This window comes from Salminus brasiliensis, chromosome 10, assembly GCF_030463535.1.
Source record: "Salminus brasiliensis chromosome 10, fSalBra1.hap2, whole genome shotgun sequence".
In the NCBI taxonomy this organism is placed as follows: domain Eukaryota; kingdom Metazoa; phylum Chordata; class Actinopteri; order Characiformes; family Bryconidae; genus Salminus; species Salminus brasiliensis.
In genome coordinates this window covers 30,287,389-30,314,409 of record NC_132887.1, presented here as the reverse complement: position 1 = coordinate 30,314,409, position 27,021 = coordinate 30,287,389, and the positions used below count along the sequence as shown (strand labels likewise).

Genomic DNA, 27,021 nt, shown 5'->3' with positions numbered 1-27,021 from the left:
CTAGCAGACGCAAGTGATGGCCAGCACCGCACTAGTGTGATGTGGGGGAGAGCACCCACTCTAGACAGAGCAAGGCCAGTTACGCTCTCTCGAGGCCCCAGCAGTGTGATGGGGATATCGAGATTAGTCCACTGGACCACCCTAGTTTTAATGTTAAGACCTATTATTCAGAAGCTGCTATAAAACAATAAGTAACTTATGTCATTTGAGGATGGGGAATTAAAGTGTTGGGGCTTTAAGTTTCAAAGAATTAAAGAACCATTTTTGTAAATGGGATGTGTGAGAAGGAACCCTACACATAATGTAAATCCAAGGTTTTCCTTAGAACTGTTCATCCAAGCCAAGAACCATTTAGGAGCCTTTATTTAGGAGTCTCGTCCACATTGTAAATGGTCTGTTCTACTACTTATGACTGCAGACTGTGTGCTTCCTAAAAATGTCAGCAATGCACAACCTGGAGCTGAATGGTTTTTGCAGGCCTGCCTGCCTCATGTGAGATCAGCACAGAACCATTTCCTCCCCTCACTCATTAGAAGACGTATGAAATTTGTTCAATGTCTTTAACACCTTTTTCTTTCAGTCCCCACTGTGGTTCCAAGTGTTCCATGCTGAAGGAACTCAAGAGTGGTCAGCACACGTGCCTCTGCATTTAGTTCATGGTAATGTGATCACACATCTCCTGGGTCTGGCTTTGCTGTTTTCGGCTCGTCTTGGCTCGGGGGCTGCACCTCGGCCTGGAAAATGTATATCCCTGCAGGAGGCCAGGCTTGACGTTTTTGTGCCTCGAACATCAGCAGTACAAAGCAGTGCTATATTACATCTCCCAGTGGGAGAAAAGTCCGGAAAGCCTTAAGTCACGAGATACAACTGTCAACGAGGGAGATCCACACAAACACAGCCAAAAAGCACAGGTCTGTTTCTCCGTTTTCCCTGACACAGCACTAGTCTGCAGACCTGTGCTCGTAGTACAGGGGCCTATGTTAGCTGTAGGCAAGGCTGCAGTAAAAGGGGACTAATATAGACATACATACAGTGCCATGAAAAAGTTTTTGCCCCCTTCCTGATTTCCTTTCAAACTACACATTTATCACAGTGAGTGGTTTAGTTTGAACACTGGCAATTTCTTCATTTGAACAAACTTCTACTTCTTCTGTATTACATATTTCATTTTGCTATTTCCTTAGAGATTATCTGCACATGCTTCAATTATGAACAAACTGTTCAATATGAACAGTGCTATTGTTATGATCATATTTAGGTATTTATCATATTTATCATATTTTAATAAAATATATAAAATGACATCTATTTACTATGTACATTTTGGCCAGTGCGGTTGCCATGGTAGTGATGCTGGCCGAGGCCAGCAGTTGCTCCAGTAGCAACGTTGTGGTAGCGATGTTGGGCGAGTGATGCTAACACTGCAATAGTGATGCTGGGCAAGGCCAACAGCCGGGACTGTAGGGATGCTGGGCAAGGCCGGCAGTCAGCATGCTGTTAATGCAGCGGTAGTGATGTTGAGTTGACATGCTATTGCTACGGCACATTAATGCCACAGTATGTCTTCATACCTCATTACAAAAATATTTCAAGCAAGGAGATCCAACCTCAGCTTACATGAGACTACATCTCTTGGCAGCACACATGCGTGTTAGCTTTGTTAGCTTTGTATGTAGTCCTAAGACTGTCGGTACGGGAAAATGTCTCTTCTAGGCAAGAAGGCAGTTCTTACATGTGTACATTTCAACAAGGTTCATCAGTCAATCAGTCAGTAAGGGAAATTGCCTTTTCTTGGCCTCTTCTTCAAAACCTAAACAAAATGAATGTTTTGGACTGGTCTAGGCCAAGTCCTTACTCTAAAACCTGTAAAGATGCTGTGAATGTGTTGAAATTATGTATTTTCTGCAAATAATAAAGGGATCAAATCCTCCACAACAAGGTGAAAAGCTGATATTTAATCATAAAAAGTGATAAAGTTCACAAGAGTTCACAAGAATGCCAAAGAATTTTACACAGGTATCTACAAGATACACAGGTGTTTGTTCCTAAAGAATTAAAAGGAGTAGATACGTCTTCAACATCAGGGTGTCTTTCCAACGATGGAGAAACCTGGGGGAGTAGAAAGACCTGGAACGCAATATTCTTTGTAGCTACATTGTGTATTAGTTCAACACTAACATTAGTAAAGCTGGGTGTATAGGCTAGCTATGTTTATGCTGTATGTAATCTGTGTCTATATGTTCAAAGATGGTCGCATTGTATTTTTGAGCAAGTGTTGTTTGATGGTATTTAGGCCTGTCTTACGTTAGTCTATATTGACTTTGGGATGTTTCACAAACGAGGGGATCAAGCTAGCTAGCTTATTTGTGTTAATCTGTAGTTATGAGAAGGATTTACCACACACACACACACATACACACACATTGTCAGGTCTGTTCATGTGTTTTTAGACTAGTTTTGGTTTGGACCAGATGGGCTGGATTTCATTATCCTTGTGCATCCAAGAGCCTTGGGCGCTTAACATCCTGTCACCAGTTTCTGGTTTGTCCTGTCAGTAGGTACTTACCACTGCTGGAGGAGCACCAGAAGCACAAGCCTTGCTGTTTAAAGGATAACCCAGTGGCCATCAAAGCAATCAAAAACCCTTGTCATAGTTTTTCAGCTCATTACGGCTGCCCATTTCTCCTGCATTCAACACACTGACTGTAAGGACCGACTTCACCACTGCAACAACATTATTAATATTAGTCCTAATGTTTTGGCTCATCTGTGTATATAAAGAAAGGATTTGGGGTCACTAGAGAGTGTTTACACAATTCTAACAGTAAATATACTGAATATTTCCATTACTTGTTAGTCATATTAGCCTCGTCGCTCAAGTTCAAACTTTAACCACCAAACATGTCCCTGGTGTATAGATAACCGTTAGCCACTTCTGTTACGCCTCTAAAGCTGTTGTGCGCTGGTCATAACACTTGTCCATCACTGCTTATGGATGTCTGGCTCTTTTACTTTCAAGTGTTTAACAAAAATGGAACCCACAAGGCCGAAACGCATAGCTGCAGCTGCCTGCAAACAGAGCAAACACAGCTCTCCTCTTTCCTCTCGTTTACTGGAGCTGTCAATCTTCACAATTTTCTGAAATGCCACACTGGTGGCTGTTTGCATGAACATCATGTAACCCCTTTCAGAGCAATGAGTCAGCCGTTATTCTGCAAGCCTGGCTGGTGACTCAACACACCGTAGTAAATCTCACACATGTGTTAAGACTGAACTGATAAGCTGGAATGCAACAGAAGAGCGACACTCTATTTATTAAAGCTGCAAATGTACTTGCAAAAATTATTCAGACAAATTTCATATCTGCCGTATCAATATAATCAAAAGTGTTTTAACAACCTGAAAAAAAACTTGATTTCAGGAGGTTGTCTTTAGCACATGCCCCATTCTGCTTTTGCCTGTATGTCTTACCCTGAGCTCACACTAATGGGGGACAATGCCGCTTAAATAGCTCAGAGTCTGTGGGTGGGTTTGAAGCCTAAACAAATACTACATAAATAATGAAATTAAAAATTAATTCAATATTTAAATCTTTTCTATGCATCATTTTCCTTCTAATTGTCCCTGTATATGTATGTGTATGTATGTGTAAAGATGCATCATATAAAATGGGGAAACAAGAAACAGTGGTTATGAGTCTCTCTTCCATTTTTAGCACCACACTGCTGAGAATAGGAATGAGATGTTGGTAGGAACAAAAAGCTCAGAGCAGAAGCTGGGGACCCCTGTGTCTACGATTGGTCCGAATAATTTATTGAAGTCAATTGTTTAAAATGTCATTTTATTTATTTAGGTATTTAAACATTTTTAAATTCCAGTTAAGACCAAAAGTGATCCAAGAAAGGACTACCGGTGAACTGCTGACAGGTGTCATGGGCACCTTAGGTTCACTGATGCTTATGGAGGCTCCACCTCACAACTTATAGGACTTGAATGGATCTGCTGCTAATGTTTATGTGCCAGATACCACAGGATGCCTTCAGAGGTCTTAAATCCATTCCTCAAATTTTGCTAATGTTATGGCTGATCTGTGTATTGTTATTATATCAGTGGCATAAAATGATAATTAACTTGCAATAAAATTGTTTATCACAAACATTTCTGGTACAATATATTGTCTAAAAAACAGTGACAGTAAAAGGGTTACCCACAACTCTATAACTATATAACAGGTATATAACTATGATGCCCATGCATGTTCATAATCAGATCAGTCAACTAAAACTTTCTGGTGTAGACTAGGAAGGAGAACCAGGGCTATTATTTTTTTATTAATAAAATCTATTAGCTTAGTCAGAGATAGTCTGAAATTCAGAATGTTCATGTAATCAGGAGTTTTCCTGACTGAACTGTTGCTCTCTTGCTAAATTAGTTTATTTGATGACACTTTCTCTCTTAGCTCTACGCTTCTCTTTTCAAGTTTAGTAGACTAAGTTAGCTCCTCAGCCAGTACTACTGCATGTTTGAGTTTATTCTTTATTCCAGTTTTCCATTCATTTTCATCTCCAGTCGTAGAATCACCTTTTAAGGTGGAACAAAAAATGTGAATCAGAAGCTGGCAAATTAGAAGCTAGCATCACCATGTGCATGTTTTGAGAGGGTCCCCAGGGTGCCCTTTGGTGGGTAGGATGAACCTCCCGCTCCGAACCCTGAAAGATGTGGAGAACTAGCTAGTGGGTGGGTATTGGCAGTGACTACGTTGAGATGAAAAACACTGTCATCTGTCAACTGTCATAAACAATATAAATGTAAGTGAAACAAATGCAATCAAACTAGAAACCAAGCAAAGCCAAAGCCAAACAAAGCCATCCTGGCTACCGCAGTGAGAAAGCCAATGTAAAGACGGCCCTGGATGCATCTGGTTTAGAAATTCTGCATGACCTGTTTGATCTGCGGGTCAAACAGGATGTGCACCACTGGATAAACAGTGCACTTCATGCCCACGCTGAAGTCTACGAAACTGTTTGCAGTGTTTTCAGGGGAACAGATGCTTTAATTCAAATCAGCAGCCTGAAAATATTTGTGATAGCAACCCTGCAAAGCTAAGAGGACAAGTAGCTGTGGTATGTTTCATTTTGTACTTGTGTTTTCACCATGGAGTACACAATAGCTCACTTACCATGAATACATTCAAATTAGTGCGACAGTCAGCATTTACAGGCTAGCCGTCTTTGACCACAAGCCCAAATCGCCACGGTACAATGGGCTACGTCTGCTCTGCACATTTTCTGTTATGAAAGGACGTTCTCCCCGTTGCCCATTTTACAAAGCTCAGTGCTGGCTAACAGAGTCACTGCATCTTACTGGAACTGCTAGGCACCTGTTCCATAGTGCTGAGATGTAAGTATTTAATCCCATTTCCAGACTGTCTGCTCTCTTCCCGTGATTCAGTTTGGTGATCTTTACATTCTGCAGAAAGACAGCAGGTGGCAGATCTCTCTCACACACAGCTCTTGAGGGATTTGTCTGCCTTCATGCTACTACAGTGAGACCATGAGTGTGAGCTTTCAAGTGAAGTTCTAAATTTAGTCCATTTATCTAATGTTTCTCATTGTGGTAGACTGATGTAAGAATAGTATTATATCATGATACCTCGATTAAGGCCTGCAGTTCCTTAGATGTTCATCTATGTTCTTTTGTGGTGTGCTCTTGGAGGAATTCAGCACTGGAGATAATTGCTCTCACTGCGGTTCACTGGAGTTAGTAATGGCTTTGAAACCTTTTCCAGACAGATGTGTTCCATTAACTTTCCCTTTCTTCTGGAATTCCTTCTGATCATGACACAGTGTGCTACTTATGGAGATCTTTTATCCTACTTCACATTGCTGGAAAGAAGAGTTAGGAAAGAACTGAATTTCTGAAGGAGGACCATGCCTGAAGCCCTTTCTATTTTAATCCAACATCCTATAAATTCAATTACCTTCATGATCCTGTGTCAACCAGAGGAGGATGAGTTTTCTACTGAGTCTTGGAGTCTTGCTCATTAGGGGGTCAGATCCAGATTCCACAATTACTAGCAGTAACACCATGAGCTAATTAAAATGCACTCCCCCATTTTTTCTATATGGCCTCAGTAGCCCAAATGGTAAACTTTACATTTAAGCACAAGAAGGTTCCCTTCCTTTCATAGCTTATTATCCACTACCCTTTTTTAATACATTAAAAAATGTGCTATATCCAATCCTTTCATAGCTTATTATCTACTACCCTTCCCTTACTCTCACAGTCTCCTCCTATGTTATCATAACCTGATGGCACAGTCTGAACTTGTGAAGGGGAGTTATGAAATAACTGAATTTTGGCAGGAGGAACATGCCCAAAGGCCCTCCTCCTTTCAATCTACCATCCTATAAATTCCTACCTTTCTGACCTTCCGTGTCCCATGACGAGGTCTATGCATCCCACCACCACCCCGTCTCCTTCCTTTAACTCGATTACGTCTCTTGGCTATAGCTCCACTTAGGAAAGGGGGTTCAGCCCTCTAGCTTAAAGCAGAAAACGTAAAGTTGAAGTTCTCTTCCTCCTCTAGTCTCTTCCTACATTATCATATCCTAATGGCGTTGACCCAACTTGCTAATTACTTTTTTCACATAGGGCAGCTGTTGTCAGATACTTTTACTTTTCTTCAATATATAAAATCATCATTTTAAACTTGTCTTTTGAGCTTACTCAGGTTGTCTTTGCCTTAGATTAAACGTTTTTAAACACGACAAATGTAAAAAATCAGCTGCAGCCGAGGTAGGTCGTATCTTGGCCGGTACTTTAAAAAAGGCTGAAGGACCCTTTGTATACAACCCAGAAATGCAGCCTATTTTCAGGGGGATTTGGAGGAAGCAACTGATATATCCTTCTCTTCCCTGTGTCACCCAGAGTTTTCCACTTACATACACGTAACGTTGGAAGGTCAAACCAGGCAAAATGCAAAGGGGGTTTTAATGATCAGGAGCCTTTTGGGTTTAACAAGACTAGGTGTCAGTAAGAGCACCAACACAATAGTAACCAAAGCAAACCAAGAAAACCAAACAACAAAGGTACCAAACCAGAAGGACAAAACCAAGAGTGAGAATCAAAACAAGCCTAGATCTATACCCTAGAAGACTGCCACACAGGACTTGCTCAGTATGCAACATGGAGAGTTGGCAAAACATGTTATTTAGACTGAAACAGATATAGGTATATATCATCACTGTCCAATGAAAAACATACTTCTCCAAAATTGTGACTTAACAGGAAAAGGCAAAAATGTTCTTAACCCTGAATGGAATTCAATGTAAAATAAGAGTTTATTCTATGCAATTTAGAGCATTTCTATTGGTCAAAAAAAGGAGATACACATTTTTCATTGGACATCAGTGATATGCACAAAAGGTAACAGGTGTCACAGGTGTGTTGAATTAGTACTCTGGTGAAAAGGATTGGGAAAACTGTTATAATCATAACATCATAATCATAATCCTCAGGCAGAACAGGATTATGGGAATTGCAGTTGTCAACAGAGGTAGGAAGGAGACCAGGAAGCGTGATAATACAACATAAAAAAGAGAGAAACAGCATGATGGAAAACAAAAAGGTTATACTATAACAATTTATATAATAATACAATTTATTATAAAAATTCTGGTTAGACTACTAATTAGTCTACTAAGAGTAGTTTTCATAGGACAGTCCTACCAAGGGCCCGTCCTACCTTGACTGCAGCCTAGGCTTCAGAACACAGCTATTGTTTCATAGTACTGCAGGTCTAGATCAACAATTCTAGTCCTGTCCTGAAGTACTGAACATTTTAGAAAATTGGTACCCAGTCCCGGTCTTGGAGCTCTGCCACCCTAAACAGTTCAGATCCGACACACTTCGTTCTAATATTCTGGTTCTATTGAAGGCCTTTGTGACCTCTAATGTGTTAGATTTGTGTTAGAGCTAAACTCTGCAAGTAGATCTGGTAGACCATGTGGACTAAGACTGGGCACCCCTGAGTTTAGCCTGTTTTCAATACAATAGAGGTAACTAATGAACTAAATAATAACCCTGAGGTTTGTTAGACCATGCACATTACATGCAGGTCAGTGGTACTCCAGGACCATCCTGGAGAAACACTGGTCTAGACTATTTCATAATAGTCCCTAAAACTGGTGGGTTTTAATAGTGGTAAAGCTTAGTCTTTTAGGCCACTTTAGAGTTATTCTGGACTTGTACACATAGCGCTTAACGGGACATGGCATAATTGTTTGGTTAACAGAGAAATAGCACCTGTTTCAAGGGACCTGTTTTCGTCTGAGTGTGAAGTATCTTCTGAACCTTTTTAGTGAGAAAGCAGACGAGCAGTGGAACAACAGGTGTGGAATTCCATTACAGCAAATGCACTCTTTTCCATGAACGTGATGAATTCTCAGTCTCCTTGATTGACATGTCTAGAGCTCATGTTGGGAAGGCTGTGTTTATACTAATAAATTCCTTGTCTGAAAAACCTGTGTTATTAACTTGAACTGTGATGTTTTCTACCTCATGAAATCAAGCCAAAGCAAATGACCAAAAAAAAAAAAACAAACAAAAAAAAAAACACAGAAACTGGTGTGGTGCAACTGCATGTCTTATACATAAGACATTGATAAGGCATTCCAATAAAAACATGTGATACACCTAATAAAAATGTTCCTGGGTTTGGAATGACCACATACATCTGAGTCATCCTGTTAATACGGGTACGACCAAATCCTTGGTCCCTGATGATTAATGCTGCTCGCACTGAACCATGTGTGATTAATGGACACACTGCACAGAGCAACATGCTGTCGGCGGATATTTTGCATGCACATGCCTAACAAGTGAATGAGTGCTTGTCTGTGTGCTTCCAAGCTTTCTTAATTGCCGTTTTCTCTGGGACGTCTAGGGTAATAGATTTGGAAACACTGACACCTTTCAATTAGCTTTTCAAGCCAAGTCTACCTTATCAACTCAGTCATATTGCTTAAGATAATATAACTTAAATAGATGGTATTCACCTGGCTTTGGCGAACAAAATGACATAGTTGCAAAGAACTAGGACAGAAAAAAGCCCGGGAGATTGTCTTTCTTGGATCTTAAGGGATGGCGGGTCGAGCTGAGCCATACTTGAAGCTCGAATGGCTCTTGGTACTGTTCAGCTTTTGACCATTGCAATCAAGTGCGGAGGGGCTCGTCGATTCTTGGCTTTGTAGGCCAGCGTCAGGGTTTTTGTTTAAAACATATGATACTGAATATCAGTACAGCTGCTGCAACTGTTTGCAGGTCCTCAGAATGCACAGAAGCCTCAGCACATTTCATAGTACATCTGGTAGACAATCCTTCCCAGACAGAAAAGGGGCAGAAAAAAAAGAGCTAGTCCTGACTGGTTTTGTAAATTTACTGGAGATCATCTTGGTCATTATAGAGGAACTCATCTTAAGCCTATGACTCCCTTGAGATTCATCCTGCACAGACTGTACCTCAGTCTTACCGTAAACACACACTCACTCACGCATACACACACACGCACATACATGTACACACTCACAGTCGAAGGGTGGTCCTCAGGCATATGGCCAAAAGATAAAGGAGGGGAAGATACTGGACACCCTAAAAGAGGAACCCAAGGTTCTTTTTTTCGTCTTTTTTTTTTTACAAGACAAAAGCGAGCCAAAAATAGATAGCATTCCACACGTTTTTCCATGTTCCAGTAAAGAGGCAGTTTTAGTGTCAGACTAGCTGCAAGATGTTTCCTGTGTTACCCTCTGCTCCTGTTTGTTTATTTGAATCAGACAAAGTCTTAGGTTTGATTCTGCTGGTTCATGTATTTTTTCTTTTTCGTTTTTTTCTGTATTTCTTTATTTTCATATATTTGCCAAACATTTCTCTCAAGATTGACCAAAATTGGCTTTTCATCACCTCAACACCACTTGAGAGCCACGTTAGAGATGCTGCAATTTAATACTACTCTACTGCCTCAGTCCACATGCTTCTCTTACTTCAGGTGTCGGTTCTGTGTCTCTTAGCTTGTCCAGAAAGGCATGTGTAAAACAAGTCTTTTAGTGGATGCTCAAAGTGCAAATTGCATTTCCCAACTGTAGGGGGAAAGTATTTAAAGTATTACCTGTAAATTAATTATATTCCTCATCAATCTTTGTCATGATGAGCAATTAGCTTTACGTTTTGTTTATTTTTTGCACAAATTGAACTGTCCTCCCTAATGTGCACATCCAACACAGTCAGCAGACCTCCAAATCTCTGATCCCAAAATCTGTGATCCCAGTCATTTAGTTTGATTAAAAATTATATATATACACAAATATACATATAATTTAGCTCATGTCATTATATACTCATGTATGGAATTGTACCCCTGACCTTTACTTTTAATCTTGATTGTTCAGCGCTGTGACCAAATTTACACTATATTTATTTGTTTTATTGTTTTATTTGGATCCTCATTAGCTGCTTTAGCAATAGCCGCTATTCTTCCTACACACAACACAACAATTAACAATTTGAAAAACAAAGCAAAACAAACAAACATACATACATACATATACACACATACCTACATACACATATGAATATAGATACGTCGCATAAAGAAAAATTACAAATAGTAGTTCACCACCTTATGTCTAAAACAGTAGTAAATCTGGTGCATCAAAAACCTACACTAAAAAGTGATTCATCCAATTAATTTTGAATTATCAGTTGGTCCATTCAACTATTATTTCATTCAAAGTATTTATTGGAGTTGAATTATTTATTTATTTTTTTAGGTTAAATGGAAAAAGCCACTTTTTTACAGTGTAGTAATATGACTCCCAAGAGGTGCAGCCATGCAAGCGTTGGCCCTATCATCAGGAGATCGCTGATTCGATCCGCAGTGATGCCATAGTCATCCATGCCTGAGAGTTCCAGATAGCACAATTGGTCTCACAGTTGCTGGGTGGGCAGGACCCTCTCCCCTGATTACTCAGTGCAGGCATCTGTTAGCTGATATAACAGAACTGGCAGTTAGTGTTGTCCTTCAATGCGTTCAGGAAAAGTCCTTGCTACTTAAACTATAAGTTACTAAATTTAGGGGGACCTACCACCTGGAACACCATAGCAACCCCTAGCAACCACCAGAGATTCCATAACAACCATCTTACAACACCTTTGCAGCCACCTGGAATGACACCTGAGCTACTAACTTATTCATTTTATAGATATAGATACTAAAACATTTAGCCTTTCTATTCACCTTGACTGTTTCAACTCTTTTCAAAATGTTTTTGTTCTGTCAACAAAATTCAGTTGACATTTTTATGGAATAAACATACTCCATTAGGCATGATTGACTTTTGACGGACTATGATTCAACTAACAGGCAGGACTTAATTACAGCACTGGAACAATGAAGAGTCTTAACCGAGGCCAGGCGGGGGAAAAGGAAACTTTCTCAAGCTAAAAGTCACGAAGACTGTGTAAGACTTATCTTTTCCAGATTGAGTGCAGAAGGTGAGAGCAACCGCATTTGTGGTCATTCCAGCACAATTGATAAAATGTGTAAATGGAAACTAGAGCACATTTAATTGGCTAAGAGCTTCATAGTTCCTATCAGCAGCACACGTTCATACATTCATATGCTTGGCTACGGGTTAGACGAAGCAATTGCCTGGAAATGACACTGTGTTCAGTGTTTTATGGTGACCCCTGCCACCCTGAGCATGAATCACTGAAAGTGGAGGCCCTTTCGCTCTTTGTTCAGAGGCAAACTTCAACATTATGGTTACAAACTAAAAACTAAAACTTTTTTTCCATGAGAGATACTAAAATTGCATAATCTGAACTCAGAAACATAAAACAGATATAACATGACCGTATAATTCCACAGTGACAAGCTGGTCACACTGACATTTGTGCTATTTTCAGGGTGATGTCCACAAATGCATTAAAGCATCAGTATAAGATGTAGGACACACTTGATTTCAAATATGAGATATAAGTTAGAAGTTATAACTGTGTGCATTTTTATTCGCACTGACTTTTAAATTAACACAATTTGAATATTGCCCAAATATTTCCACAAGCGGTGATCATCGGGGTCCAACCACTTTGTATTTATTGTATTTATTTTCTAAATTTAACATAAATATATAAAACATGACTTATTTCCCCCAATATCTACTGACCAAGCTTAGCCTGTACAATGTGATTGTTATTAATTATGTAAAACATTTCTATTCATGATGTGAAAATGCACACATCTCATTAGAATGAAGTAATAGGTTGCACAGTGCTTGTAAGAAAATGTGTTGTGGATTTGACTTTCTGCTATGGCTTTTTTCAGTAAAGGATATTACATTTGCATTTCCTACATTTTTCAAAACAGCCTTCATTCATTTATCTTTTTACCTGCTTCTCCCTGGACATGGTTGTGGCTTGTTCGGAGCCTACACTGAATCATTGGGCACAAGGCAGGAAAACACCTGGACAGGGTGCCAGTCCATCGCAGGGTACCACACACAACCATTCATTCACACAGCCCCACCTGTGGCACTTTAGCAAAGCCAATTCTCTTACCATGTGTGTTGTTGGAATGTGACTGGAAACCCAGGAGGAAACCCATACAAGCACAGGGAGAACAAAACAGCCTTTAAACATCGCTGTTACTTAATGTTGACCTGAAGCTGAATAATTTGACATTAAATAGAGCAGAGTAGTTTTTGAATGTATTTTTTATAACCTATTGATGAAGCAAGATGAATCTACTGATTACTGATTATATTTTGAAACCTTCAGTAAGTGAGGCTAAGCAGGCTGTTTTTTAAAGATCCTAAAGTGTCATGGTAGGAAAGTAATATTTAGAGACTTAAAACAGTGCCTCATGTTAATAAATGTTCCATCAATTGATAATAATAAAGCATAATGATAATTGATAATAATAAAGCATTCCCTTAATTTAATAAGTAAATAAATAAATAACATTTAATAAATAAATTAATTAATTAAGGTATATTAAATTGAGCTATTGGACTGTGAACAATTTATGCAATTAGGGGAACTAATCATTAAATTGAGGGAATGATTCATGAAATTGAAAGAATGGATTGTTAAAGTGAGATTTATTAAATTGAGGGAATGCTTTATTATATCAGTGGTTTGTGTCTCTAAGTAGATGTAATAATTATAGCTTGTATAATGCCATGGTTTGAAATTTAAAGAAGTGGCCTTGGGATCAGAAGGTCACAGGTTCGAGCTCTTAGACCATGAGGAAGTGGGGGCTGGGGGGGTGAAGGAACAGCGTTTTTTCTCTTTCAACATTCGTGACTGAGGTGTTCTATTACTCACTATTGTGTGTGCATGTGTTCACTGTCACTGACTGGTTAAACCCAGTGGCTACATTTTGTTGCATTGCTTTTGGTGGTGACTTCAGCTTGACTTCCTGGATCTGTACATGTTCTAGTTCAACACTTTGAGCATTTATCATACAAGTAAAACATCAGATTGCATCAACCTGTTCCAACCTGCTCTAAGTAGCTCCTGCAGACTCAGTTCTCACCTGTTCGAAGCTTTCCACTGAAATTTGACTGTTTCACATCATGCCCTGCTACAATAGCTTTAAAAATGATATGACCTCATTGTTTAGATGTAGTTCATTATTATCTGTTGAATACATTAAAGATCTTTTTTCATATTTTTCCATTCCACATGTTTCTTCTCCTACCATGTTGACTAGCATAAATCTGTCCATCTGGACATAAGCTCATAAACTATTGCTTAAACAGGTTTCTGCTCTTTGCTTTGTGCCAATTTATCTTCAGTCCTAAGAGCTGGAGGACAGGAATTGACCATTGATCATGAGCGAGACCATTTAGTTAGAGCTAGGAGTCCAAAAGGAATTCAGTTCATAGTTAGGCTGTGGTGTCTTTAGTGCCCTTCAGAGCTCCCAAATCAACATCCCTAAGCTCTTTTTTAAATGAGACAGAACCCAAACAAAGCTGCTGTTAGTTGGACATGTCTAGAGGCATACTCAGCATCTCCCAGAGATACTGAAACATAATGTCACCTTTTCTGAGGAGGACTAATGTGATTTTTCAACATGTGCTTGGAATTTTGCAATATAATAATAATATGTTCAGTTGTTGGATCTGAAAGGAACGAGGGGCTACACTTTTTTTTACTTTGTAGGTGCTGGCACTGGGGCATTTTGAGAAATAATTGGTATGCTGTTTTGTGGATTCTTAAAATAGGTATTTTCAGAATTTCTAATGACAAAATATGTTTTAATGTTTAATGGGTTAAATGAGATAATCAACTTCAAATCTGAATATGGATACTAAACAGATAATGTCATTGTGTTATATACCCCTAATATGAATAAACTCATTATTAAAAGCCAGTATTAAGAAACTATTAAAAGAAAATCTACTGTTAAGTGGCTTTTCATTATGGCAGCATTATTTTAGAGCATTTAAGAGCAACAAAAGAAATGTGCATTCTGCTGGGGAGTGACTGAGAGATGTTTTAAAAAGTTAAACTGAAATTAAATTTGTCACCTTTTGTAAATAAATGTATATTTCTTTATTTATTTAGTGTATTTAGGTCAGTTTGTAGGTCAGATCTCAGTAAGTCTCAGCACTTTCTTAAAGTAAGCAAAACACTAATAGCTGGCTGCATCCGAATACTTTACTGAAACATCCTGTATAAGTTGGAACTGAAAATTGTCAACAGTTTTCTGTGCCATTTTTTATAATTGCACATATTCCTTTAGGGTTTGTGGATTTTGAGCCCTCTAAAAGTGCCTAAAATAGTCTTAGAATTGCCACTGCTCAGCACAAACTGTCTTACGCACTTTTATGGAATACCCACATTTTTCCTGAGGATCACACCGCTGCTTTAGTCAATGACTCAGCCTACTGGCTTTTCAGCGATTATAATTGTCAAGGGCTTGAAGCATGCACCTGGAATTTAAAAATTAGCCATTAAAAGCATTATTGTACCACCGTAAACCTGTAAAACTTAAAGGCAGGCCAGCTGAAAATGATAAAGTAACTGATTACAGGGACTTTTTAGAGTAACTTACGTTGTCTTGAGGCATCTTGTTTTAACTTAGCATAGCTCTCCTAACTCAATTGTTTCTGCATCTAAGTTTGGTCAACACCACATATTGAGTTGAGCCTCAAAAACATTTGCGAATGACCTACAACTGATGTTTAGTGTATGCCCCTTAGGTTAGAACTCCCTCTATCACATGACGGCCCAAGACTAGGGGGCATTAGACAATGGAGTGCTTGATGAACAGGCAGCTAGCCTGTAGGGCTGATCTAGGGCTGTGAAATTACACACCATAAAAACATATTTCTGTGTAAACGTACCTTTCTCTTCTTTCTTGGATGCAGAAATGTATCCCATTAACACCACAGCTCTTGATAGTCCAGAGTTGAGAACATGAAGGCCTCCCCCATGTGAGAGGGGGAGTCTTAACCTACAGATGGGCATACTTTTACAGATTAAAAATCTATGGAGAGATTAGTAGGCGTTGGGAGTAAAGTGCAAAGTCAGTCAACATATTTTGATTAGTTGAAGATGCTATGAAAAGGAGATGAAAAATGAAGATACCATTTAAAGACACGCACCTACAAAAATGCGCAGTGGGAGTATTCTGCTTCTGCGCGCTTAAGATGAGTTTGTTTTCACTGAGGGCTTGTGACAGCTCGGTATATTTATTCTGTCTCCAGCCATTTCCATTTGCACAAGCTCTGTTTATCCAAGGCAAGTTCAGCTTCGCTTGCGCCGAGGCCTGGGCAGTTTCCCGATGCCCCCTGCGGCTCAAGCAGCAGTCAGGAAAAACAGAGGGGCAGGGGCTTTAATAGTTTTTCAAGGCAGAGGAGAGCGTGAACACAAGTCAGCAGTTTCCTTTAAGAACTCCACAAGCAGTCTAAGGAACCTCGCTGCCTGTTTCTGCACTTTAGTACATTCCTAGGCCTTGTTCCCAACATCATTAATGGGAGCTCTTATTAGCCTTCATCAATGGAAGCTCTTATTAGTCTCTTCATTACAAACAAGATACTTGGGGGAAAGGGGGGGGGGGGGTGCAGGACAGGAAGCAGCATTTGGCAGACATGGTGTACTTTTCCAGTCTTGTGAGAATGTTATATGTTCAGGGACTCTGTATGAATCAATGGTATGCCACATTTTGGACCTATCAAATTAGCTGTAATGTTCACTATGGAGTACTGGAAATGCTGTCTTGTGTTGTCTACCTACTGCGTTGTCTTGAGGAATGTTGTTTTATGGAAAACATTTAGTTCTATTTTATCATCACTGGAACAGAATGCTGATGTGGTGAACTGTGTGGTTCAAAAACAGTTGTCCATTATGAAAAGGTATTCAGTTTTTAGGGAATGTGATGGGAAGTGAAGACGAAATGAATTTAATGAACATGAAAATGTGTTAGAAGGTCAATTAGAAGGTCAGTTGGCCAACAACCAGGGGGTCATATCTGGTCATATCTGTGAAAAAAGAGAAAAAATGACAATAAAAAACCAATAACTATAATGTTTATTGCTGTACGCCCTCTATTGGGTTTCTAAAAATGTTTTTTACTAAGCTACTGGAGCAAATGAAAGCATTGCCTCCCTTGTTCTGGCAAATGATTAGACTAATGTCTGATATCTAAAGTATCTGAAACTTATAACCAAAATTTAACAATGAAATACACAACAATATTGTAATACATACCCCCTTTATTACAATAAGCATGTTGAATATATGAAATAAATGTTAATAAAACTAAACATAGCTCTAAAGGGGGTTCCCCTTTGCATGTTTATAAGCTTGTTCTGAAACATCTGTCGTTCTTATCTAAAGTGACTTACATTTGAACCATGCTATACAGGTAGTTGAATGTAGCATTAGGAGTCTTGCCCAAGGATTCTTATTGTTGTAGCATAGTGTGCTTTTTCAGCAAGGCAATCAAACCCCAGTCTAGCATAAAGAAGGCTGTGTGATTAAGCATATTTACTGCTCTACTCCTTCTACTCCCTAGCCTATGTATTCAAAAGTACCTGGCAGTTAGGATTACAGCCTTTAGGACAACCTTCATCTGAAATAAAATGAAAGGCTGTTTCTGTGAACACACATTTCTGATGCCCGTAAAAGCAAATCTTGGAGAAAGCTTGGAGTTAGTCTAGCCTGTTTGGAGTGATTTATAGTCAGTATATTTGTTTCAAGTAGGTCAGCCAGTGACTGCAAATCATGAGCTGATTTGTTGGCCTCCATGTGTTGGACTCTATGTGTTGGACTACGTGTTAAAAAAACATATTAGGCCATACGGTCCAAAATATATTATTTCTTTATCCTTATTTACATTCTGTATCAACAGGCTCAAGTTGATTTTTGACTTTCGTCAGAACTGTGTGTAATATGGAAAATGTAAAAAAAGGAAAAAGTTCTAAAGTAAAAATGTTATTTAATTACTTTAATTTACTTAGTTATACCTTATTCTTTGGAGTACTTCTCAACAGTGTTCATGTCTAGTCTGTTTTTATGGTACTTTCAGTTCAACTTTATTGTCATTATACTAATACAGGCTTGTACAGCAATCTCTGGTGCAGAATAGGTTGAACATGATACTGAAGTGCAAGGACAAGAGACAAAACATGAGACAGGGTGCAAAGCCAATAAATACAAAGCCAATAAATACCAAAATATACAAATACAAATGATGTGCATGTGCAACTGTGTGCATGAAGGCTGGTTGATTAAGGTCCAAAATAAAATACTATACTACTAGTAAAAAAAACTCCTACATGTGCACTCACTAAAACATTCCTTGTATGTGTACTGTAAAACGAATGAAAAAATTGTGTTCAAAAATGAAAAGGTAGTGATGAAAAAAGTGGTTTTCTTATATTTTTTGTTGTGTATTAACCAATTACCAAGGCTAAAATAGTTGTGAGTGGATAGGTTATGTAAGGAGACCAGGTTATATAACCAGAAGACTTCCCCCCCCAATCCTCCACCCCCCACCCCTGCCCCTGCCAAGTGTACGGAATGTACAGATAATGGGTTTGAAGATCCATGTGACGTTGACTAATGTACAGGCCTGACCATGTGTGATGCAATGCTCAAAGATCCTCATGACCATTCTTTACACATGTGCAAAGACGTTTACCTAGACATTTGGTTAATACATGCACCTCTGTCCAGTGTAAAGGAGAGAGGTGGATATTGTAGAGTAACTTTAAGAATGAATGGAATTATGCAATTTACTAAAAAATAAAACACATTTCCTGAAGAAAATGCAGAAAAACTGTGCAGTTTAAGCAGGACATTCACTTTACTTTACATTTGAGCCCTTCTAAAAGTTTTTAACATCAATTGCGTAATTTACTGTTAACACTATTTTTAATAAAAACACCTCTGCTCCCCTAGAACTCCACTCAATGGCAAAATACATGTTACATATTGAACACCCACTCTCTTAACTGAAAAAGACTGAAATAATTGTAAAAATCAAAGGCTTACCAATTGATCTTTGGCGTAGGCCCCGTCATCAGCCCAGGTCTTGCAACATCAGGACTCTCACAGGGGCGGAGTCTACCCCCGGGCAGCCGTCAGGACCAAACTGGTGGCGGTGGGGAGAAAGAAAGGAGAAACAGCAAAAATAATTTAAAGGTCTTTCAACACAGGTGGAGGCTTGTGAATGGCTGAAGAAAGATGACACTGTATTACAGTCTCCTGATAGAGCTTTTATTCATCTCAGAATTTTACTCAGGAACAAACCTACCTCCAAAGATCTTTTGTTTGTACCAAGCCTATGGGAAAATAAAAAAGTGCAATTCCCGTAATCAGTTGATCCCCCTGGTCATCCGTTACCACAAACAGGTCACTGCAAACTGTCCGTGATTGTTTTCATATCCCTTCATTATCTGCATAAACACCTTATTCAGGGTGCCATAACAAATCAAAACCAGCACACCTCAGACTGCTAACCAGTGATCTAACAGAACTAAAGCAAAGCTGACTGCGTTCTGGTGCCGTCATTTTCTTTCTTAAAATCAATCAAAAACAGGGGGGCTTTGTCCCAACCCTACATGTCACAAAGAAGAGAATGAACTGAATCAAGGCAGGAGTATGTAGACCTTTTATTGGAACCTTTCAGAAGATCAGAAGGTCTTTGTTTTTGTGAAATTTTCTGTTTTTATAAATGATCTTATGAGGAAACCAATGTTGAAAAATCAAGTAGTCTATATATTTGGGACACATCCATCTGATTATACCTTGCAAAAATCCCTGCTGAAGAAAACAAAAATCTTGAAGCTGCCTGTAGTGACATAAAACTGTTTGGTGCATCATAAAAATGTTCAAAACATCAGATCAGATGTGATTCTGGATAAACTATTTCTTAAACCTTGCTAAGTGGTTGCATTGGTATTCAGGTAGTTAGAATGTTGCAAGGTGGTTGCCATGGTGTTTTAGATTGTTGCTAAGGTTTAGCTAAATGGTTGCTATGGTATCTTATGTGGATGACAGTATTGCTTGGGTACTTGTCTCTCAAAACCAAACCCTTTCACATCTTTTTGCTTTACGTAAAGCAAAACTTCTTTGGCTAAACCAATAATTGCTTTTATTTTTTTATGCATCATGTTTCAAAATCTGAAATAGTTTTAGTTAATGAAAGGTGAACAAAATAATAATATATACATATAATACTTTTCAAGCTCCATATGTTACACTGCATATAAGGCATCTCATTGTGTTGTTATCATTGAAATATACATTCATGCTATTTTGTTAATGAGTAATAATGAATTAATAAGACATGGAATGCACCAGTTCTCAAAATAATGCTTGCACTAATACTCACCAGAAATTCTGGTCAACAATTAATAAAAAAGTTGTAGTTCTTAGCTTCAATGCACAATTTTAGGAAAATAAAACAAGACGAAACATCCATTAAATGTTGTATGCTCACACATTTACAAACAATGTTCTGTAACGAACCACCCACTCTTTGGCATCTTTGTTTACATTTTGAATCTTTATTTAGTATTTATTGTCTCTTACTTATACAAATGTAACTATCCATGCTGCTGGGCCAAGCAAGTCAAGTAAGGCCCATGTGCAGCCCACCCTTCTTTCACATACTCATACTGGTAGAGTACATAACCCCTATAAAAAGAAGGGGTTGAAGGTGTTTAAACATTCTGCAGTGTAGCCTTTAAACTGGTGAACCTTTAAACTGGCACATCATTATGATGTGATGTTAATGATTGATGTTGGTCTGATGTTTAATTCTGGGTTGTTAAAAGACTCTCACTGGTGGAGAGAAGAAAAGCAAAGGAAGGAAAACTCACTGCCAGTCAACATGAATTGCTAAAATGTAATTTTTCTGAAATTATCATTGCTTTACTCCACTTCATAATGTTTAGAATGTTTTCTTAAAATCATCTAAATGAAGTACTTCACAAATCTACACTACACTTACAGTCACTTCATTCAGCCATGACATAATTATTGCCCCCTAACGGCTCTGACCCCAGTCACGGCATGGACTCCACATGACCTCTGAAGGTGTCCTGAGGTATCTGGCCCCAATACATTAGCACTTAAGTCCTGTTAGGTGGGGCTAGAAGGTGAAACACATCAAGGAGCCTTGGGTACACTGATGCTGCTTTACCAGTTGTCCTTCCTTGGACCACTTTTGGTAAGTACAGACCACTGCATACCAGGAACACCCCACAAGATCTGCTTGCCATTTTGGAAACACTTTAGTTGGATAGTCATCACAAACTGACCCTTGATAAAATTGCTTAGATTCCTACGTCTGTCCATTTTTTGTTCATAATTTCAAGACATCAACTTTAAGAACTTGCTGACTATATATATATTTATATATATGTATATTACACGCCTTGACAGGTGCCATTGTAACCACACAATGTGATTCACTTCACTTGTCAGTGGCTTTAATGTTATGGCCGATCAGTGTATGGCTTTTTTAAACATGACGTTTCTAAGCAATGTCGGGCAGTGGAACACTGTAATGGAAAGAAAGGAACATGAAGCAACTGAAGGCAGAGACAGAGCCTTCTGAATGATCCTGAACACCGTCTGCAGCGTCAGACCCACAGCTGTCGTTCCTGGATGAGCTTCTGCACTTGGTGTGACGTAGCATTAAAATCCTATTGGGTGAGCTGGAATGCTCCTCTCCTTCCACTCACCATAAATGGACATGCAATACGAGATGACGGAAAACACGAAAGCACTAGTCGTCCTATTGCACTGTATTTCCCCTTATGTATTATACAATATTTCACTCCATAGTTCCATAGTCATAACATCCTTTTATCCACAAATCCAAAAAGAACAGTCTGACTCTGTGATTAACTTTAAGTTTAAGGAAAACCTTTATCAGACCCTGCCATAAAAAGTCTAAATGTAGACATGTCTGATAAAACAATCACACACAACTGTTATAAAAGTTCAAGGAAAACATTTGCTTAAGCCTCCCAAAAATTCTCTTCAGAGGTAGGAAGGTATAGACTTTTGGAGTTCAGTTGAATGTCTGCCTGTGTCACATAGCAGTGAACAGCTCTTATTTTCCTGAGTGCTACGTGTACTGTAGTGTCTGGTTGTTTGGAGAGTTTTTAATGGCATGCTTTAAAGTGCCCTGGAGAAGCAAATATAAAGTCTTTAACCACTTAGTTTGTGATACTGATGAAAACTCTTACTACACAAGTAACTGTATAATACATGAGTCATTTTAATTAGTCCTTTTGTATCCATTTTTTATCATTATGAATAAAAGTATAGAATTGTAGTACTTTTTGTAGTACTTTAATTGTAATTCTAGTACAGTTCTATAATTTGTAGTATTTGTAACATACTAAGATCTGTATTTGTACAGATTTGTATACAGCTCATATGTGCTCTAATGTGCATTCACAGTGTGAGAGCTGCATTCTGCGGTTTGGCTGCATTATGCTGTACACTCTTAAACATAAAGGTGCTACAAAGAGTTCTATGAGTGATCCCATAGAAGAACCACTTTTGACTCCATAAAGAGATTTTTGTAACTGTGAAGTGTGTTTGAAGAATTTTGTAAAGGTTTTAAAAAGTGGGTGTAATGTCGCTTAACTATTTAAAGGTTTTTCATACTCACATCACTCTTACAAAAAATTTCATTTTTAAAGTCTATGGCAGCATTTAAAAACCCGTTGTAGCACCTTCATTTTTAGGAGTGCAGAACATGACAAATCTAGTACCAGCAATGTCACATAACAGAAGGTAAATGCACTTATGACAGTCATAAGTGGGACTGCAAATCTGCCAGTAACCCATGTTACCCATGTAAAACTATGGAATGAACTAGTTAACTGAAACTGAAAAGGATAATACTGGAAAGACTCAAAGCCTCTTGACTTGGAAGAAGGGAAAGCTCATGCGAAAGCAGCTTATTTACAAAATCTTACAAAACTGTAATGAAATGTAAGTGATATGCAGCAAATAACATTATGCTTGGTCCATATGCCTACTCAATATGCTTTATAAATAACAGTACTATAACAATTACTATAAAATCCAACATTTTAAATTCTTACACAAGACGCCTATTAAATGTCCTTTTTATAGTAATTTTACAGTAAATTACTGTTTATATTCCACTGTAAATTGACAGCTATTCATTACACGATACATAAGAAATGGCCTTAGAATGAATAAATTAGTCTTGAATAATTATTTATGAATAATTCAACAGATGAACTAGAAAAGGATGAATATTATAAATAAAATAGTTAATCAATCAAGATTTTTATACACTTAGTGGGTTATACTACATTCAAAAGTATCTAAAAGAAGTATGAACAATTTGGAAAATAGCAGATGTAAAAGATGTCTTTCAAATCAGGATATATTTTTTTCTTCAGGTATAAATAAAATCATATCACACTCATGACCAGCTGAACATTACAACACTACTTTCTGAATACAGTCTACTACATACATACATCCGATCCAGATGTTCTCTCACTCTCCTTTCTCTGTACTGCACTTTATTTATCTCTATTTATAGTGTCTCAGAACAATCTGTACTACCGTCTCAACCAGTGACTTCTCTGTTCTCCATATTTATATCTATTTAATCCAGTCTGCACTGTTCTTCACTGCTGCACTTAGCACTTTACTTTAAATATACAACTCTACACATGTTAAGTTTACAGGTGTGTCACTGTGTGTCACTGTGTGTGTCTGTGTGTGTGTGTGTGTGTGTGTGTGTGTGTGTGTGTAGGTTGGGTGTGTTTGTTACTTCTGTAATGTCAGTAATCGTGCACTGTGAGCTACTGTAACCAAAAAACAAATTCCTTGTATGTGTAAGCATACTTGGCCAATAAAGTCCTATTCTGATTCTGATTCTGATTCTGAAAACTCAATTTAAAAAGGAACTAAATCACTGAAACAGTACTCAGTGGGATACAGAAGGCCTTAACTCATTAACCGATCATACACCATTTTACACAGGACTAAACTACCTTTTGCAAGTGACTAATTACGAGATATATTTACATGTCATGTCACAAATATCTCAGAATTTTCCTCCGTTTTATTGTCCCATCTAAATGTACGTCACCCATCAACGCACTGTGCTGAAATGGAACATTCCACAGATTCAAATAGAGCCCATTCTCCTGATTACTTCATCCCCAAAATGAATGTCGTCTGGCCTTCCCATTCATTTCCTTTTTGTGGAAAAATGGACAGAATGGACTTGTAAAGAACCAGACGAGGGGCTCAGGATTGGCCAGCAGTGTAGCATTTGACAGTTAGCGACAGCAGATGTTTGCCTTGATCACACTGTATCAACATCAGGTGGAGACTCAGACCTTCTAGTGCAAGTTAATCCAACATAACCCGGCACTGACATCAGTTACGGGATGAGGAAAGTGTCGCAGCATGCCATACATCTCTGTCTCTGAAGTATGAAGCCGAAGATCTTCGGGCACGCTCCACCAAGCACGATATATGCTTTTCCACCACAGCAGCATGGAGCTCTCGTGGCGTGGTTTTAATAACTCAGCTTTGTTTAAAATTACACTTCCCTGACGTGGGCCTACTTGGCTAGAGTGTCATCCCTGTCACGGAGTAATAAACTCTGGTCCTTTGGAAACACTGCAGCTGTGGAGAGTTACTCTCTGTCAACTTTTGATTTAATGCTGAACCTTTTGCGAACATGTGACTTTCGACAGTTAAGAAATTTGGTCTCAAATGCGTACCCTTGGATCAAGATAGCAGCTTTATTGCTTGGGCACTCTCTTCTCGGATATGCATTGTGGCGAAATCAGTTCCAAAACCTGCCAGTAATTCCCATGTCTCCCGTCTTGGCTTGGTTAACAATCTGGCCTCTACCATGTCCAATGGTCATCTTTTTGCATCTTTTTTTATGTCTTTTCCTCACATTTTCTTCCAACTTAGTCACGGCAATTTCACAGTTTAGCGGTAAGTCTCAGCCCTATTGGACAGCACAGCCAAAGTAGCTTAACAGCAAGGACAAAGGTCAACAGATGTAATCTCTGCTGTGTTTAAAGCATGTTCTTGAACATACTCAGAGGATGCTCAGTGCTACAGTAAAGATGGCTTGGATATAAGGTTTAAGAATGCATTTTAATCTGAATTGATACTTAATGATACATGGAGGGACCATTTACATTTAAGGCATTTAGCAGATGCTCTTATCCAGAGCAACTTACAAAAGAGCTTCACTGTTTACTGAAGAATAACCTTAGCTAGTTTGAACAGACTAAAATTCAAAGATACCTCTAAGTTTAGACACTACTAAACACAAGTCAATATGAAAAACAAAATACTCTACACTTCGCCCAAGTATTCTCGGAAGAGTTGGGTCTTCAGTCTGCTGTTCGGACACCCAGGGGAAGTTCGTTCCACCACCCAGGTGCCAGGACAGAAAAAAGCCTGGACGCTTGTCTTCCGTAGATTTTAAGGGATGACGGGTCAAGCCGATCCGTACTTGAAGCTAAAAGGGCTCTTGGTGCAGATCGGCTTTTGACCATTGCCATCAAGTACGGAGGGGCTGGTCCAGTCTTGGCTTTGTAGGCCAGAGTCAGGGTTTTGAATCTGATGCGGGAAGCAGCTAGAGAAAGAGAGCACAGCAGAGGAGTGACATGGCTGAACTTAGAAGAGTTGAAGACGACCTGTGCCCCTGGATAAGTTGCAGGGGCCTGATGGTGCGCAAAGGGAGACCAGCCAGAAGTGAGTTGCAGTAGTCAAGTCTTAAAGTGACTAGAGACTGAACGAGCATCTGGGTGGCCTCTCTAGAGAGGAAGGGTTGTAAAGGAGAAATCTGCATGACAGAGTCAGATTAGCAACATGACTTAAAAACAATCAACAAACTGATCAACCATGACTACACCAAGGCTTCTGTAGATGAAGTGACCAGTGGGTTCTTAACCCTTTTTTCATTGGGTTCAGGCCACTTTTGTTGGAAAGAATTCTTTGCACTATTAAGTGAAAGGGGGAGTTCATTTGAACAGGGATTGGGCAACTGGTCTTCAAATTGGGGTGAAAATGGGATGAGCACTGACCCATACACAATACACATTTCACATACAATTCACATACAGACACAAACAAACAGATGCTCAAACTTAGTGGTAGAACCATTTCAATTCAGCTGGAGAGGGGTATGTTTTCCAGCTCAAGTATGTTTTATTGCAATGTCGAATCAACATTTATGCACTTGGTCACTGTTTGTTACCAAGCTGTGTGAAATCTTTTCTAAACGTCAGCTGTGTCATTTCTTACTGCTGCCTTACTTATATAAGACTGAATGTTCTTTGGAGCTTTTAGCTATCAGTTCAAAACCCAGTAAACTCTGGTCCTGAAAACAGCCCAAACTAGAGCTACTAAAGAGAAGACACCTCAATCTCAATTGGTCAGCACTCAGCGATTTGAAAATACACAATGTTTTGCACAGATCTTTTCCATGATGGTATACATTGTTCCATTTACAACAACACAAAGAAGCATGCTTGAGATAGTTTAAAAAACGCTTTACTGAAATGGTACTTTATAAGACACCTGAAAGGTTCTTCAACCATTATTCTTTGGCACTACTCTGGCAAACCTTTTCTGGGCACCTTAATTTTTAACCAAATGCTGTACCATTTTAACTTTACTGTCAGAATCCTCCAGGGCAATCCTTCTCGGACAGTAATTGACACAGCCGCTAAAACCTGAATTCCATCTCCACTATTAAGGAGCAAGTACTGAACGATTCCTTAATCTGCATGGCAACTATACAAATTTCATTGTGTCGTTTTTCCCTATATGTGGGCTGAAGTCTGAGGTCAAGCGTATATTTGCATGTCTGAAGTGGGTGTAGAGTGAAGATTTTTCAATTTCCTCTTGATCCTCTTGTTTATGCAGCACATTCCCCCAAATGTAAGCTGTGTCTGGTCTTTCCTGGCACTACGTGTGGAAGCATTCATATACGGAACATTTTTCCCATAAGTTAAGGTGCAACTCCATTTAAGGCCAAAGGAACCACTACAATCCACATAAGGACAAGTTCCAAAAACATTGAGGTGTAATGTATCAACAGATAAAGGAAATAATAAAATTATCCATTGATGTCAAAGGGTTTGGAAAACATACCAGAACCAAGGTTTACTTGGAAGAGTCAGAGGAAGGCACTCTGTAGAGACATGAAATGAGCTGCTCAAGGCATTTTAGATATGGAGCCTAGCCAAGCAGGCAATGTAGAATGCTAAAGCCTGGTAACTGACTCATATGTAGCTAGGTTCCAAGCCCCAGGGCAGGATGATGAAGCTTGTCACCTGGCAAATGGCAGGTGCAAATCATCTTCATCATGTTGAGGCCAAACTGAGCTATGAAGTATGAGGTGTTCTATACAAGCTGAACGGCCCAGCAGAGGCAGAGTCAAATAGGTTACTCACTGTTTAC

At 38.9% G+C, this 27,021-nt stretch overlaps 2 protein-coding genes across 2 annotated transcripts in view; one reads left to right on the top strand and one right to left on the bottom strand.

Annotated features, from left to right (window-relative positions):
• The window catches only part of acp7 (acid phosphatase 7, tartrate resistant (putative)), a 130,637-nt gene that overhangs the window by 101,504 nt on the left and 2,112 nt on the right, over positions 1-27,021 (top strand). The window lies entirely within an intron of this gene.
• Positions 16,490-27,021, bottom strand: part of fsip1 (fibrous sheath interacting protein 1) — a 104,522-nt gene continuing 93,990 nt past the window's right edge. Inside the window, exons 11-12 of the mRNA XM_072689783.1 lie at positions 18,565-18,664; positions 16,490-16,547 (exon numbers count right to left, since the gene is read on the bottom strand). Of these exons, the coding sequence (XP_072545884.1) occupies positions 18,593-18,664 (72 nt within the window). The 3' untranslated portion in view covers positions 16,490-16,547; positions 18,565-18,592. The remainder of the gene's footprint in view (positions 16,548-18,564; positions 18,665-27,021) is intronic.